The sequence below is a fragment of the Podarcis muralis genome, chromosome 4, assembly GCF_964188315.1.
Source record: "Podarcis muralis chromosome 4, rPodMur119.hap1.1, whole genome shotgun sequence".
NCBI classification, from domain to species: domain Eukaryota; kingdom Metazoa; phylum Chordata; class Lepidosauria; order Squamata; family Lacertidae; genus Podarcis; species Podarcis muralis.
The window spans coordinates 1,469,321-1,484,810 of record NC_135658.1 but is presented as its reverse complement, the minus strand read 5'-3'; the positions used below and the strand labels follow the sequence as shown (position 1 = coordinate 1,484,810).

The following is a 15,490-nucleotide window of genomic DNA, read 5'->3' as shown; positions in this document are numbered from 1 at the left end:
TCTTTTAATGGCAATGGCGTCCATCTGAGAGGTGCCAGAACTGAGTTCTGGCAAGTTCTGGCTGAGAAAAAGCCCCGGTGAGATAAGTTTGAATTGAAGAGGACGTAAACCTTAATTTTGGGAAGACCATTTATCTTGATCGCTGTAGTTCCTGAATAATAAATGTACTGTAAAGGAGATGCTCATTGTCTGTTCACAGGGGTGAAGGGGGTGATGATGATGGAATCTGTGTGTGTAAACAGAGTAGGATAACTGGAGGGAGGAGAAGTGGGGAGTAATCACTATTGAGTGGAATTGCTTAATAGACACTGAAATGAAGAATGCCTGTGTTTATTGCTGGAAGGGTTTAACTGGAAGACGTCACTGGAGCACAAGAAAAGCCAGAAGAGCTCTCTGAGCTCCTTGATGGGTTTGATAATAAGAGAAAGAGAAAACAGCTCCAGGCCAAATGGAGGTTCTAAGGAGAGAGACCTTGGATTCTAGGTCTGTTTGGAATTGTCTGTTATTTCTAAGATGCTGGGCCTGTGTTGGACAGCACAAGATATTGTATGGAATGATTTGGATGCATTTTTTGATGTGTTTGTTCTGAAGAAAGTTCTGCAAGTAAAGATTTGAACAATCTAATGGGTCTAGACAATGTTTTATTCCAAAATAAAACTTCCAGTCGCTTCAAGCTGTGCAGTCTTAATATCTGCAATATTCCCTGTGCAAGGGAGAGATAAAGAAAGCAAGGAGGAGAGCAGAGGGGAAAAGGGGTGAAGGTGAAAATGGGGGTGCAGAGGGGGTTGCAAAATATATTTTTTTCCTTTTTTTCTTTTTTCTTTTATAAAGATTTTTATTCATAATTTTCAACATACATAAAGAAAAAAAGAACAAAAATAAGCACACAATAGAAAAAAGCATACAAGAAAAGTAGAAAAAATATAACATCATAATCAAAATCTTTCATAATTATTCAGACTTCCTCACATCTTCTGTTCCTGCTTTCCAAATTTGAGAAATTCTAGACAGCAATTAGGGATGCGGGTGGCGCTGTGGGCAAAAGCCTCAGCGCCTAGGGCTTGCCGATCGAAAGGTCGGCGGTTCGAATCTCCGCGGCGGGGTGCGCTCCCGCCGTTCGGTCCCAGCGCCTGCCAACCTAGCAGTTCGAAAGCACCTCCGGTTGCAAGTAGATAAATAGGGACCGCTTACTAGCGGGAAGGTAAACGGCGTTCCGTGTGCTGCGCTGGCTCGCCAGATGCAGCTTGTCACGCTGGCCACGTGACCCGGAAGTGTCTTCGGACAGCGCTGGCCCCCGGCCTCTTGAGTGAGATGAGCGCACAACCCTAGAGTCTGTCAAGACTGGCCCATACGGGCAGGGGTACCTTTACTTTTACCTTTAGACAGCAATTTATCACCTTATTTCAAATACTTATTTGTATTTTCCAATTATTATGTTTCCCATTTTAGATTAGCCTCCCAAAAACTTAAAACCTTGGTTTGAACATAATATTATTCAATAATTAACTTTAACTCAAATTTCACCATACTCTCGCATTCTTTTTTAGCTAATTTACTGATGCCACCCTTATTTTTACTCTTTCATCCTCTTAACATTCATACAGTTTACAGTATTTTTGTAGATAGTCCTTGAATTTTTTCCAATCCTCTTCCACTACTTCTTCTCCCAGGTTGCGGATTCTGCCTGTCATTTCTGCTAGTTCCATATAGTCTATCAGTTGCATCTGCCATTCTTCCAGCGTGGGCAAATCTTGTGTTTTCCAATATTTAGCAATCAAAATCCTTGCTGCCGTTGTTGCATACATAAAAAAAGTATAGTCCTTCTTTAGCACCCTTTGGCCGACGATGCCCAAAAGCAAGGCCTCTGGTTTCTTGGGAAAGGTATACTTAAATACCTTTTTCAGTTCATTATATATCATTTCCCAGAAGGCTTTAACCTTAGGGCATGTCCACCAGAGGTGAAAGAACGTTCCTTCAGTCTCCTTACATTTCCAACATTTATTATCAGGCAAATGGTATATTCTTGCGAGCTTGACTGGGGTCATGTACCACCTGTATATCATTTTCCTTATATTTTCTTTTAAGGCATTACATGCCGTGAACTTCACACCGGTGGTCCATAACTTTTCCCAGTCAGCGAACACAATATCATACCCAATGTCCTGTGCCCATTTTATCATAGCTGATTTAACCGTTTCATCGAGGGGGTTGCAAAATAGGAGGGATTAGGAGGCACCCCCAGTTGTGAAAGCAGGGGCATGCAAGGGATGAAGGACAGGCAGGGATGTTGGCATCATAGCTGGGTGGAAGGCAGGGCCATCCCACCCATGAGGCAAGGTGAGGTGACTGCCTCAGGTGGCAGGATCCATGGGACAGCAGATCTGGCCTCCAAGGAAAGCACTGCCTGCTGTTGCCGCCACAGCGACAGTGACAGCTGCACCACACTCCTTGGAAGCCAGATCTGTCGTCTCCTTGGCAGCACCCCACGCTGAGTCTACAGTGATATCTTGGCAAATAGGAGGTTCTGCTGGTCTCCTCCCACCCTTGTTCCCAGTGTAGATCTTTATCCCCCCCTCCTTCTTCCTGAGGTACTGTAGATGTTTTGTTTCTTCTTCTTCCAAAGCAACTACTCTATTCCTAACTTAAAAATGGAAAGCGTAATGCTGGTGGTCAACAAAAGAGGTTCAAAGACTCTCTCAAGGCAAATCTTTAAAAAAAAGTGGTCGGGGACAGAGGGTGGCGCTTGGGGGGGAATTGTCATCGCGCCACTCCTTGGTATGTGGAGTACCTCAGGGTGTGATACTCTCCCCGATGCTTTTCAACATCTTTATGCACCCCCTCGCCCAGCTTGTTCGGAGTTTTGGGCTGGGTTGCCATCAGTATGCTGATGACACCCAACTCTATCTGTTGATGGATGGCCATCCTGATTTGGCCCCAGACACACTGACCAGATGTCTGGAAGCTGTGGCTGGATGGTTACGTGGGAGCCGGTTGAAGCTAAATCCTTCGAAGACAGAGGTCCTCTGGCTGGGACGGGGCGATATGGGATTGGGGGAGCAACTCCCTTCTCTTGCGGGGGTGCAATTAGTGCCAGCACCGTCCGTTAAGAGTTTGGGTGTAATCTTCGATACCTCCCTCTCTATGGAGGCGCAGATTACAGCTATAACAAAGGCGGCATTTTTCCATCTCCGCCAAGCTAAGCAGTTGGCTCCTTACCTCTCTCGCCCTGACCTAGCCACTGTGATCCACACGACGGTCACCTCCAGACTGGATTATTGTAACTCGCTCTACGTGGGGCTGCCCTTGAGACTGACCCAGAAACTCCAGCGGGTGCAGAATGCTGCAGCGAGACTCCTTACGAGGTCTTCGCTGCGAGATCACATTCACCCGGTGCTATACCAGCTGCACTGGCTCCCGGTGGAGTACAGGATCAGGTTTAAGGTGCTGGTTTTAACCTTTAAAGCCCTATACGGCTTAGGACCCTCGTACCTACGGGACCGCCTCTCCTGGTATGCCCCACAGAGAAACTTACGGTCTTCAAATAAAAACATCTTGAAGGTCCCAGGCCACAGAGAAGTTAGGCTGGCCTCAACGAGAGCCAGGGCTTTTTCGGCTGTGGCTCCGATCTGGTGGAACACTCTGTCACAAGAGACCAGGGCCCTGCGGGACTCGACATCTTTCCGCAGGGCCTGCAAGACAGAGCTGTTCCACCAGGCCTTTGGCAAGGGCACAGCCTGACTCCCTCCTTCGGCAATCTTCACGGAGCTCTGGCCCAATGGCTGCCAGTGGCTTGAATTAATTAATTTTAGAATGAATGATTTTAGAGTGTTGTTTATGCTGAACTTTTGTACTGTTTTATTGCTGTTAGCCGCCCTGAGCCCGGCTAAGGCTGGGGAGGGCGGGATATAAATAAAATTTTTTATTATTATTATAAACACCGACAATTGGGAAACAGTGGCCTGTGAGCGCTCCAATTGGAGAACAGCCTTTACCAAAGGTGTCATGGGCTTTGTAGATGCTCAAACTCAGGGCGAAAGAGAGAAAAGTAATAGAGGAAGGCACACTTGGCTGTCAAGTTGATTGATTACGCATGACCCCGCTAATTGGATTTACGATCCCCCATTAGCTCTTTATGGCAGATCCGGCAGGTCCGGCACCCTTCCTCTGAGCGCCTCTGCTCCTTCTGCCGCTCCAGTCACGCCGTAGCAGAGTTAACACAGCGGGAAAGCTATCACGTCCTTTGACAAACATACAGAGTACAGGTTTGTCTATTTACAGTTGTTTATTCCAACAATTCTCCGGAAAATCCAGGACTACTTGCAGCCATGACAAACTGCGTCCTTTTCCCTCACAGCACAGAGAGGAATGGAAAACTCCTCCCAAACTCCTCCCAGCTTCGAAAGCTGACGTCAGAATGTTGTGGCATCATGGGAACAACTTAACCTGTTAAGTTCCAAACTCCACACCCCCCCTTGCCGCACATTCTGACAAGACCTTTTTGAGTTCAACACCTTTCCCTTTGCCTTGAGCCTCTTTCCGGCATCTTTCCCCGGCACCTGTTGAACCCCTTCAACACTCCCAGAATCACACTGTGCGAAACATACCCACGCACTTGTGGCCTGATACCTTTCAGGTGGAATACCCTTTGTTGTGCGACTGGACCTTCTAGGCACAAACTCAGATGTTACCTCTGACTCACCGCCACCAGAAAATGTGTCCTCAGCATCACGGGATTCCCCCTCTGACTTGAAGCGTTTTCGAATCCTCTCCATTACACTCACAGGAGAACTGGGCTCGCTTTTGGGTGTTCTCTTAACATCTTGTGGAGAAGCTACAGATACCTCCTCCTGTTCCTGACTTTGGTCAGTGACCTGATCGTCGTCATCGGATTCTGAACCCTGATCTTGGACCTGGTCCTCATCACCGGGATCAGCCTCTGCCTCCCTTTCCTCCTCAGAATCAGATAGACATTCTGAGAGCACATCACGCATGACAGCAGTTTTTGACCTTTTATCCTGCTCATAGAACTCAGCGTGTTTACTGATCAGCACCTTACTCTGATCACCTGATGGATATGCAAACCTCCAAGCACGCGCTTCTGGCTCATACCCGCAGAAGATCATTTTCCGGAACTTGGATCCATCTGGCCCCTGCAAAGCAGTAGGTACCGGCACAGATGCACTTGAACCAAACATACGCAGAAAATGAATCTGGGGTTTCCTGCCATGCAACAACCCAAAGGGTGTGTCACCTACCAGTGAATTGTAGGTACGATTCCAGGTGAAGCCCACATACTTGATTGCCTCCAGCCAAAACCTTGGAGGTAACCCAGAATCTGCCAGCATCACCTGTGCAGCCTTAACCAGAGCCTCACTTCTCAGCTCTGCCACCCCCCTCTGATTGGGTGAAGTCACTGTGTGACGTATCCCTTTCTTGTGAAAGAACTTCTGCAAAGCAGACCCTGTAAATTGAGCTCCTCTGTCACTGGTGACTGCTTGCACTCTGGTGGAAAACCTTTGTTCCACCTCCTCAATCCATCCTTTGATCAGCTGTGCTGCATCATCCCTGGATTTGAGACCATGGGTCCAGGTGTTCTGCGTAAAATTATCCTGCACCGTCAGCAGAAACCTTGCACCTCCCAGACTCGCTTCCCTTACAGGACCCCACAAATCTATGTGGACCAGTTCAAAAGGTTTTGTGGTTACCCTCTCCACTTTTGGATAACTGCATCCTTTTACCTTTGCCAGTTTGCAAGTTTCACATTTTACAGCACATCCACATTCTGTAATTTCACAACCTTTGGAAACCTCAGGCAGCACCTGTAGTTCTTCTAGAGAACCATGAGCTGTTTTTGCATGCCACGCATGTGCACATGTCACATGATTGTTGATTTCAGCACGTAGAGCCTGTGCTTTCCCAACCTTCCCCTCACCCTCCAGAGGTGATTTAAGAACAAAGAGATCATTCTGCCCCTTTTTAACCTTGGCAAATATCCTCCCTCCTTTGGAGATTGTGCAGACAGCATCTTCGAAACAAACCTTAAACCCCTTTTTCAACAAATAAGGCACAGATAAAAGACAGTGGTGCATCCCAGGAACGGTACAAAATTCCAACGTCTCCTGTAAAACAAACACATGCACATTTACGACATTGGTTACATTCTTTTTCTGTCCATTTGCGAAGAGTATAGTTTTCCCAGCCGGAATTGCCTTGCAATTCCACATCTCGACAGCAGGGGTCTCTGGAATCAAATTGCAGTTCGCTGCAGAGTCTATTACAAAACAAAGCTCTGAGCCTGTCCCACAGCTGTCCTCAAACAAAGCCAGACTGGCCGTGAGTTGATAAGCCTCCTCACGTTGTTTTCCAAGTCCTTCTCTTGCGTTCCCACGCTGGCCTCCTCTTCCCGACTGATTACCATGGAAACCCGACTGATTCCCATGGAAGGTGTCCTTGAAGCCTTCCTGTGCAGCTGTCCTCGCTCTCTGTGGACAGTCTCGACGCAAGTGTCCCGTTGCATTACACACGTAGCAACGACGAACTCCAGTGGAAAAACACTGAACAGAGCTCTCATCTGGCCTGGCCCCCCCTTGCTTCCGGTGGAGCTGCCTGCGCCAGACTTGCCCTCTCTGGACCGCCATTCCATTCCAGCACGTACAGTGGAAAACTCTTTGAAGTGGCCTTTAGAAAACTTCTTCGCCCCCCGACCTGCTCAACAGCGCTCCTTGAGGCTAAAACATCAGGAACGGGGGCTCCAGCCATCTTTAGGCTTTTCTCAATACTTCTCCAGGGCTCTGGCCTCCTGCTGAAGTTTCACAGCAAACGCAGCACATTCCCAGACAGCCCTTGCTGACTTTACGCCCTTGCCCAACTTCTTAGAGTGAGCCTTTGAAACGCAATGTCCTTCAAGACCTGGCTGTCTGCCATTGTCTTCCGTTCTCCCAAGGGGCCCCAAGCTCACTCACCAGCTTATCCGGCACCCGTCCGTGGAGAAACGATTCCTTGCTGCTCTCAGCTCCGCAGCAACACAGGCAAACCTCTGTGTCTTTCAGCTAGCCGCTTGCCTCAGATTCCGGCCTCCGCCTCCTGCCGTGCTTCTCTGCTCTAAACCGTAGACTTCAAAGCTTTTTCGGCAGACCTTCAGTGATAGCTTTACGATCGGTGATTAAGGTTACCCATAACCTGTCAAGTTGATTGATTACGCATGACCCCGCTAATTGGATTTACGATCCCCCATTAGCTCTTTATGGCAGATCCGGCAGGTCCGGCACCCTTCCTCTGAGCGCCTCTGCTCCTTCTGCCGCTCCAGTCACGCCGTAGCAGAGTTAACACAGCGGGAAAGCTATCACGTCCTTTGACAAACATACAGAGTACAGGTTTGTCTATTTACAGTTGTTTATTCCAACAATTCTCCGGAAAATCCAGGACTACTTGCAGCCATGACAAACTGCGTCCTTTTCCCTCACAGCACAGAGAGGAATGGCAAACTCCTCCCAAACTCCTCCCAGCTTCGAAAGCTGACGTCAGAATGTTGTGGCATCATGGGAACAACTTAACCTGTTAAGTTCCAAACTCCACATTGGCAAACCCTCACCGTTATCAACTCCTGCCCAGAAACCAATGTCCCCACTGTGGAAGAATGTGTGGATCCAGAAATGGCCTCCAGTCTTACTCGGCTACAAGGGATCACCAAAGAAGAAGAGAATCATAGGGTTGGAAGGGTAATCTAGTCCAACCCCCTGCAGTGCAGGAATCTCAACTAACGTATCCATGACAGGTGACCATCCAATCTCTGTTTAAAAGCCTTACATTTTGACAATAGGAGCAGTTATACAGTGGAATGGACTCCTTTGGAAAGTGATAGACTTTCCTTCCATGGAGGTTTTACAGCAGAGGTTGGAAGGCCATCTGCCATGGATGTTTTCGTTGTGATTCCTACATTGCAGGGGGTTGGACTTGATGGCACTAGAGGTCACTTACAACACCACAATTAAATGATTCTCTGATTCTGCCCAATATGCGTTCTTTGATGGCAAGTGAGACTTTGCTTCCAGGTAAAACTCTTTCCACATTCCAAACATGGATATGGTTTCTCCCCGCTGTGAATTCTTTGATGGGAAATGAGATGAGCTCTCTGATTAAAGCTCTTTTCACATTCAAAGCACTGATATTGTTTCTCCCCAGTGTGAATTCTTTGATGGGAAGTGAGATGGGCTCTCTGATTAAAGCTCTTTTCACATTCAAAGCACTGATATTGTTTCTCCCCAGTGTGAATTCTTTGATGGGAAGTGAGATGGGAGCTACGACTGAAGCTCTTTCCACATTTCCTACACTGATAGGGTTTCTCCCCTGTATGAATTCTTTGATGGGAAGTAAGATTGACCTTCTTACTGAAGCTCTTTCCACATTCCACACACTGATAGGGTTTCTCCCCCTGTATGAATTAGTTGATGAGAAGAGAGCATCTTCTTATCACGGAAGCTCTTTCCACATTCAAAGCACTGATATTGTTTCTCCCCAGTGTGAATTCTTTGATGGGAAGTGAGATGGGAGCTATGACTGAAGCTCTTTCCACATTCCACACACTGATATTGTTTCTCCCCTATATGAATTCTTTGATGGGAAGTAAGATTGGAGCTTGTACTGAAACTCTTTCCACATTTCACACACTGATATGGTTTCTCCCCTGTATGAATTCTTTGATGTTTAGTGTGATTGGAGCTCATACTGAAGCTCTTTCCACATTCCAAGCACTGATATGGTTTCTCCCCTGTGTGAATTCTTTCATGGGAAGTGAGACTGCCCCTGTGATTGAATATCTTTCCACACTCTTGACACTGAAATTGTTTCTCCTCACTGTGAATTCTCTGATGGGAAGTGAGGCTTTCCTTCCCCCTGAAGCTCTCTCCACGTTCCGCACACTGATATGGTTTCTCTGCATGAATTCTTTGATCACAAGTGAGACGGGCTCTCTTACTTAAACCTTTCCCACAATCTTGGTATTTAAATGGCTTTTCTGCAGTGTGAATTCTCTGATGCTGACAGAATTCTTTCCTAGTACTAAAGCTCTTCCCACATTCCAAGCAGTGATATGGTTTCTCCCCTGTATGATTTTTTTTATGGGAGCTGAGATGTTCCTTCTGTGTGAATCTCTTTTCACAATCTTGACACTGAAATGGTTTCTCCCGACTGTGACATTTCTGTTCGGAAGTAAGATTTTCCTTCTGACTGAAGTTCTTCCCACATTCCAAACACTGATAGTATTTCCTCAAAATGGGATTTCTTTGAGGGGAAGTGGAATGGGAGTGTTGACTGAAGACCTTTCCACACTCTAAAGATTTATGTGGCTTCTCCACGTTGGGAATTTTGTTCTTGATTTCCAATTCATCACTATCTGCAATGAAGAGAGAAAAAGATTGAAGCCTCGGGAAGAAATACAGCCCCCAAGTATTGAACAATGCTGGAGTGTCAACCCAAGGGGGCTTGTGAAGAAGGCGCAGCAGAAACTGTACTTTTTGAGAATACTAAGGAAAAACCATCTTCTGCAGAAACTGCTGCTTGCCTTCTATCACTGTGCCATTGAGAGCGTGCTCACTTATGGCTTATGTGTGTGGTACGGAAGCTGTACTACCCAGGACAGGATGGGGTTGTGCAGAGTTGTTAAGGCAGCAGAGAGCATTGTTGGCTGCCCACTCTCCACCTTAGAGGAGATTTATGCCACAAGGTGCCATAGGAAGGCACTGGACATAGTAAAAGATCCATCGCATCCTGGTCACTGTCTCTTCGAGCTCCTGCCGTCGGGACGGAGATACAGGACGATGAAGACAAGAACGAGCCGTCTTAAGAACAGCTTCTTCTCCAGAGCGATCTCGGCCCTGAATGGGAAGCCCGGACTTTGAAAGTCATCTAATCTCCCTTGCTGTATTATACTGTATTGTTTAATTAGTATTTTTATGGAGCAGTCAAGTAATTTCGTTGTCCCCGAAGGGGGCAATGACAATAAAGATATTATTATTATTATTATTATTATTATTATTATTATTATTATTATTATTACTTGCGGTAGCAGAAGAAATGAAGGGAATTAGATGTGAGTTCATTGCCTTTATTGACAGACTTTAACAGATTTATGGGAACCTGAGATTTTAAAAGCCTAGTTCTTCTCTGGTATGGATTTCTTTTGACCCCATCATGGAATCGCCTCCATCTCCAATGCCAGTCATCTCTTTGGTCAACCCAAGACTGAGAGGAGCAAAATAAAAACAGAAAACCTGACAGAAGCTACTTCAACTACCCTAACAACTCCAAAGCTGACATTTAAAATGGCCAGGGCAGTTCAGACCAGCCTGATAATTGTTTGAAAAAGTATAACTGTCGGAAGAACATTCAGGGAGAAGACAGTTGACAGTCTTCCATTCAAGGTGAGGTGTGGGGGTCTTATAAGTTCCGTCACAATCTGGGAGGTTCATCACATAGATATTCATTTTGAATTTCCTGGCAGATAGGACGATCCCACAGGGAGCCTTACCAAGAGAGGCCACGATCCCATGAGTCTCCTCCATGACGTCCTTATGCAGAGCTCTCTGGTCAGGATCCAGCAACGCCCACTCCTCGTCCGTGAAACAAACAGCGACATCTTCAAAGCACACTGGACCCTAAAAGAAAAAGGGAAATGTCCTCCTCTGAGACAGCAGAAATATGATCTGCTACACAATGCTCTGTTCATTCCTTCCTGTTAATGGCTGTGGTTTTTTTAAGTGATTCTTTTGCTTCCCACTTTAATAATGGAAGCTTCTTTTAACAAAGGAATTCTTTTATTAGGCATTTATTTTATTGCCCCCTCTACTCTCCCCATGCACTGTTCTGGGGAGGGAACGTCAAGGGGAGGAGTGGAGGGCAGTTCTCTTGGTGCTGCTGATGGGGCTGGCTAGGAGAATCCTGGCCACTGCTGGCTATGGTTTCTCCAAAGCGCAGAAGCCTATTTTAGCAGCCCATGGTCAATGTAGAAATAAAGCAGTAACTGCAAATGAATCCTACTGGCAACATTCAGAAGACTGGTATGAGTTATCTGGGCAGGAAATCCCACAGTTCACAGCTGGAGTTAACTCTTTATCAGCAAGAACACGGTACAGTGGTACCTCAGGTTAAGAACTTAATTCGTTCCGGAGATCTGTTCTTAACCTGAAACTGTTCTTAACCTGAAGCACCACTTTAGCTAATGGGGCCTCCTGCTGCTGCCGCGCTGCCGGAGCAAGATTTCTGTTCTCATCCTGAAGCAAAGTTTTTAACCTGAAGCACTATTTCTGTGTATGTAACCCGAGGTACCACTTTATTCACAGACTTGGCTGAGTTTCAGGCCTAATGAGAATAGCAGCTCATTCCCTGAGTCTCTTCCTCCACAAAAGCAGCTGCTGAGAGTAAAGGCCCCGACTCCCCACAGCTTTCCAAGCCCCCTCCTCTCTGGGGTTTCTGACAAGTGATCAAACAGTGTGCAGCCTGCCTTTGCTCCTCCATGTTAGACCTCTCTTGGCTCTGAGAGACAAGCAGGGAGGGTGGATTCTGGCAGAAGGAGAGGGAGCCCCCGGTGGCTCCTCCTTCTCCTGACTCATCTCTCCCTCTCGACCTCCCTCTGCCCACTCGCCTCCTTCCTCTTCTGCCTCTGATTCTGCACTGCATTCTGCCACAGAGTCTCCCAGCTCACTAAGCCCTGTTACCCCTTCAGCTTCTGACACCTCCTCTTCCCAGGCTTCTCCCTCTTGCCCCTCTGACCACTCATCCTTCCTCCACCTCCACTCCTTGGTCTCTGAGCCATCTTCCCTTCATGGCTCCCCGGCTGCTTCCTCCCACCGTTCCTCTGTGCCCAACCAGTCCATGACATTGCTCCATCCCTCGGCCTCTGACCCCACAAGGCAGCTTCCCCTGACCTGATCTGGTTCCACAGCCGCTGCTTCCCTTCTGCCCCCATGAAAAGACGGATCAGGAGGTCTTGCCAGCACCATTCTGTCACCTGCAAGAGAAAAAAGGTAAGCAGGATGCCGGGAGTGCCTGTTTCTCTCACAGGTGAAACAGGGTATCTCTAACTACAGATGGGCCTTTCAGAAAGCCTTTCCTGCTGAGTGCAGTTGGACGTTTGTGCCGATTTCATATGTTAGTTGTGCAAAATTACCTCTCCCTTCCTTTGGACCTTGTTCCCAACTGTGCCCCCCCAAAAAAAGATGAAAAGAACCCACAGATTAGTTAGAAAACCAACAGAATGAGACCAAATGGAGAAAAGCCACCTTCCTCCTTACCCAGTGGCCTCTCTCTGGTGTCCCACGGAGGCCTCTCTGCCTCCCAGGAATCCAGGTCCATTTCTGCAAAATGATCCCTTTTCTGAAAGAACAACAAGAATTCAAAACAGAGAATGGGATGAAGGATTAAAAAACGAATGTCAGGGCCAACAGCTTTAAAGGTGTCAGATGTCATTCCATGGATGTCTTCCAAGAAAAAGCATGGACCGTCATTAAAGCAATATGAGATGTTCTCCATCGTGTTTGGAGCCCCTTGGGAGTATCCAGAGGAAAGTCTCTTCTCACCTGCTTTCTCTCTGCCTGCTCTCTCTCCTCTGCCTGACTCAGGAGGAAACCTTCGGCCAGGGCCACCGCCTGGGAACTGGTCTCCGCTCCACAGTCCCTCACCCAGCTCTCCATCTCCGGAGGAAGGACAGCCAGGAACTGCTCCAAGATCACCAGGTCCAGCATCTCAGCTTTCTTGTGCCTTTCTGGCTTCAGCCACTGATGATCAAGGTGGTAGAGTCGGCTGCAAACCTCTCGGGGTTCTTTGGCCTCCTGGCAGCAGAACTGCCTCACCTGCTGGCTCTGCACCTCTGAGCGGAGGGTGCCCTCCTCACCCAGGATCTTCTGCACAGAGTTTCCCCAGAATCCCCCACTTCTCCCAGTTTGGTTGGCATGGCCTCTTCCTGCTCCAGGGCCGGCTGAGTCTTGCTCATCCATCTGTGCTCTCAGGAAGCCTCTGAGAGATCGGAAGGAACCCTTTGGTCTTCTGCCAAGTTCTGTCCGTCTTAATGAGAAGCTCTAGCAAATCCTACAAAGCAAATACATTGTTCTGTTACAGAATTTGTAGCTCAGAAGAAACAACAGAATCTGTAAGGAAGCATGGATGGGTCTTGCCAGGAACCAGGGCTGGATGGCACCACAGCCCAAACCATGAGATATCTTCTTTAAAAAGAGGAGAAGGAGAAAGCAGCCTCTAGTTCTCCTATAAGGAATATTGCAATGCAAAATGGGGAAGCAACGGAAGGGATTTGTGGGTGATTAATCAGCCTAGTTTCTCCTGCCTTCCAATCAATGCATGAAGACAGAAATGACTGATAAGGGAGTCATCAGTATCTTTTGAAAAATGGATTCTTGGCTGTAGTGGGGGTCCTCACCTGGGGGTCCTCAGGAGTTGCTCCCCCCCCCCAATGCTTCTGTTTTTGCACTTTGACTCTACAACGCTCTCCAGAAAGACTCCTGGGGTGGGGTTCCTTTTCCTTTGCTCTGAGGGCCATGTATGTATCTGGTCAACCCCCTGAGGGCCAAGTGGGTGGGGCCAAAGACATCTCCCTTGAAACTCAGAGTAAAGGATGGGTAGTTTGATGATGATGATGCTTCTCTTAGATGGCTTCACACACGCACAGCCATTGATGCCAAGGTCCCTGGAGGCTCAGGGAGTAGCAGCGCCCATTTCCGGCTGCTTTGCCAGCAACAATCCCTTTGGGACAGAGAGGATGTGGTCCTGGGATGCCCTGCTCTGGGTGCGAGGGGATTGCTGCAGTGGCCTCCGTGGGGAGCTGCCCTGGGAGACACTGGGAAACTGGTCCCCAATGCAGCAGCCAGACTCTGGGCTGGGATCCCTCTCTTTACTTTACTCCTCTCCTTTCTCTCCCACTTTTCTTCCTCCCTCCCTGTGGGGTTTTCTTTGTGTGTGGGGGGGGGCTAGTCCACCTCCTCGTCCAGCTTTGGAAAACCATTTGCACATGTTTCTTCTTTTGTGCAATGACGCTGAGTTAAAGTCCTAGGGACTCCTTTGTTTGAAGAAGGGAGATTTCGGGGAAGTCATTGTTTTTCTGAAGCGTGGAGGGAGGGCGGAAGGCCAAATGAGTTTGGGATCCTCTGATCTGCAGGAAGGAGAGTGTTGCAGACCTGGCCCCTCCCTGGCAGGACCCTCTCCTCCCTGACTTGGGGTCCCCCCCCCCCTGCATGAGCAGATCAGGCCCCCCAGGCCCCCTTTCCCTGCTGCAGCCCTGGGACCCCCACCAGATCCCAGAGAGAGAGGAGACTCACCAGATCCCAGGAGGGGAGAGCGAGGCAGCCCTTGCAGGAGACACCAATGCAACACCCCCCTTCCTTGCAGGGAAGGACAGGGGAGGGAGGGGCCTTGGTTCGGGAGGACCTGCCCCCCCCCCCGCTTCCTGTCCTCTCTAGGAAGGCAGCTCACTTCCCTTTAACCCTTGCCAAGCCGAGTCCACCCAGCTCAGCCCTCTCTCGCTTGGCAGAATCTTGGCTAACAAGATGGTCAATATCCGGTTCCACTCCATCCTTTTAAAATTAAAATAACAAAATGGATCCCAACTTTCAGAGCATGTAAACCACATGAGTGGAAAGACCCCTGCTCCACTCACAGAAATAGGACTATGCTTCCTTCTCCCACCCTTGAAGTAAACCTCTATGTAATGAAAGAGAATCGACCCAAGTCTGCCTTCCTCCGCCAACCTCAGCTTCGCTCTTCAAGCCAAAAGACAACACTTCCTGTGGTGATCAGGTGGGATTGCTATGAGGATTTATAACAAATATCGAGTAAGCCATCTGTGTCAGCAATGAAAGCATTGCGTTGACTGGGTTTAAACTATTTTCATATGATTCTTGATCAATCCACTCCTCTGCATCCCTGTTCCATTTCTCTTTCTTCACAAGTCACGTACCCACTTTGACAGGCAGGCGTCCTGGGTCATCAAAGACAGTGGGCAGCTTCTTTGCTGTAGCTTTTCTGATATGTTAATCTTAGGCTGTTAATTTTAGGGCCAGGAAACAGGTCTCACATAAAGGTGATAATGATTGTTGTCCTCCTGGCCAGACAGAGAGTACACAGAGACACAGACAGAGATTATTATACGCACCCTTCCCAGAGTCTTGCTGGTTCAAGCCTCTGTGTGTATTCTTATTAATCAGAGTTCAATCTTTCCTTTACTTTGGGAACGCCTCACTTCCCCGTCCCCGGGCGAAACCCCCCGGCCTTTCATTGGTAGAGCTGCCACCACGCCGGTAGCGTTTACCTCAGCAGGGACTGACTGAGCGGGCGGCGAGATGCTTTCAGCCTCGGACACTTGGCGGGTTCTCAAATGGCCGTGCAGGCCAAATTCATGACCCTGGCGAGCTGGATGAGGACTCCTGGCCTACACTGACTGGCAGCAGCTCCCCAGAGTTTCAGGCAGGGATTTCGTCCAGCCCTTGCA

The 15,490-nt window shown here is 48.2% G+C and overlaps 2 protein-coding genes across 8 annotated transcripts in view; one reads left to right on the top strand and one right to left on the bottom strand.

The window, feature by feature from the left end:
- LOC114589664 (uncharacterized) overlaps positions 1 to 15,490 on the top strand; it is a 999,511-nt gene that overhangs the window by 757,644 nt on the left and 226,377 nt on the right. The gene's annotated exons all lie outside the window — the stretch shown is intronic.
- LOC144327607 (zinc finger and SCAN domain-containing protein 31-like) overlaps positions 12,016 to 15,490 on the bottom strand; it is a 121,337-nt gene continuing 117,862 nt past the window's right edge. For 4 of the 7 annotated variants that reach the window (XM_077927977.1, XM_077927978.1, XM_077927976.1 and 1 more), the window contains exons 2-3: positions 12,573 to 13,080; positions 12,030 to 12,369 (exon numbers count right to left, since the gene is read on the bottom strand). In XM_077927977.1, the coding sequence (XP_077784103.1) occupies positions 12,235 to 12,369; positions 12,573 to 12,989 (552 nt within the window). In that variant the 5' untranslated portion in view covers positions 12,990 to 13,080 and the 3' untranslated portion in view covers positions 12,030 to 12,234. Of the gene's footprint in view, positions 12,370 to 12,572; positions 13,081 to 14,294; positions 14,441 to 15,490 lie in introns of those variants that run through there. The other 3 variants (XM_077927981.1, XM_077927975.1, XM_077927979.1) reach the window with 3 other exon arrangements.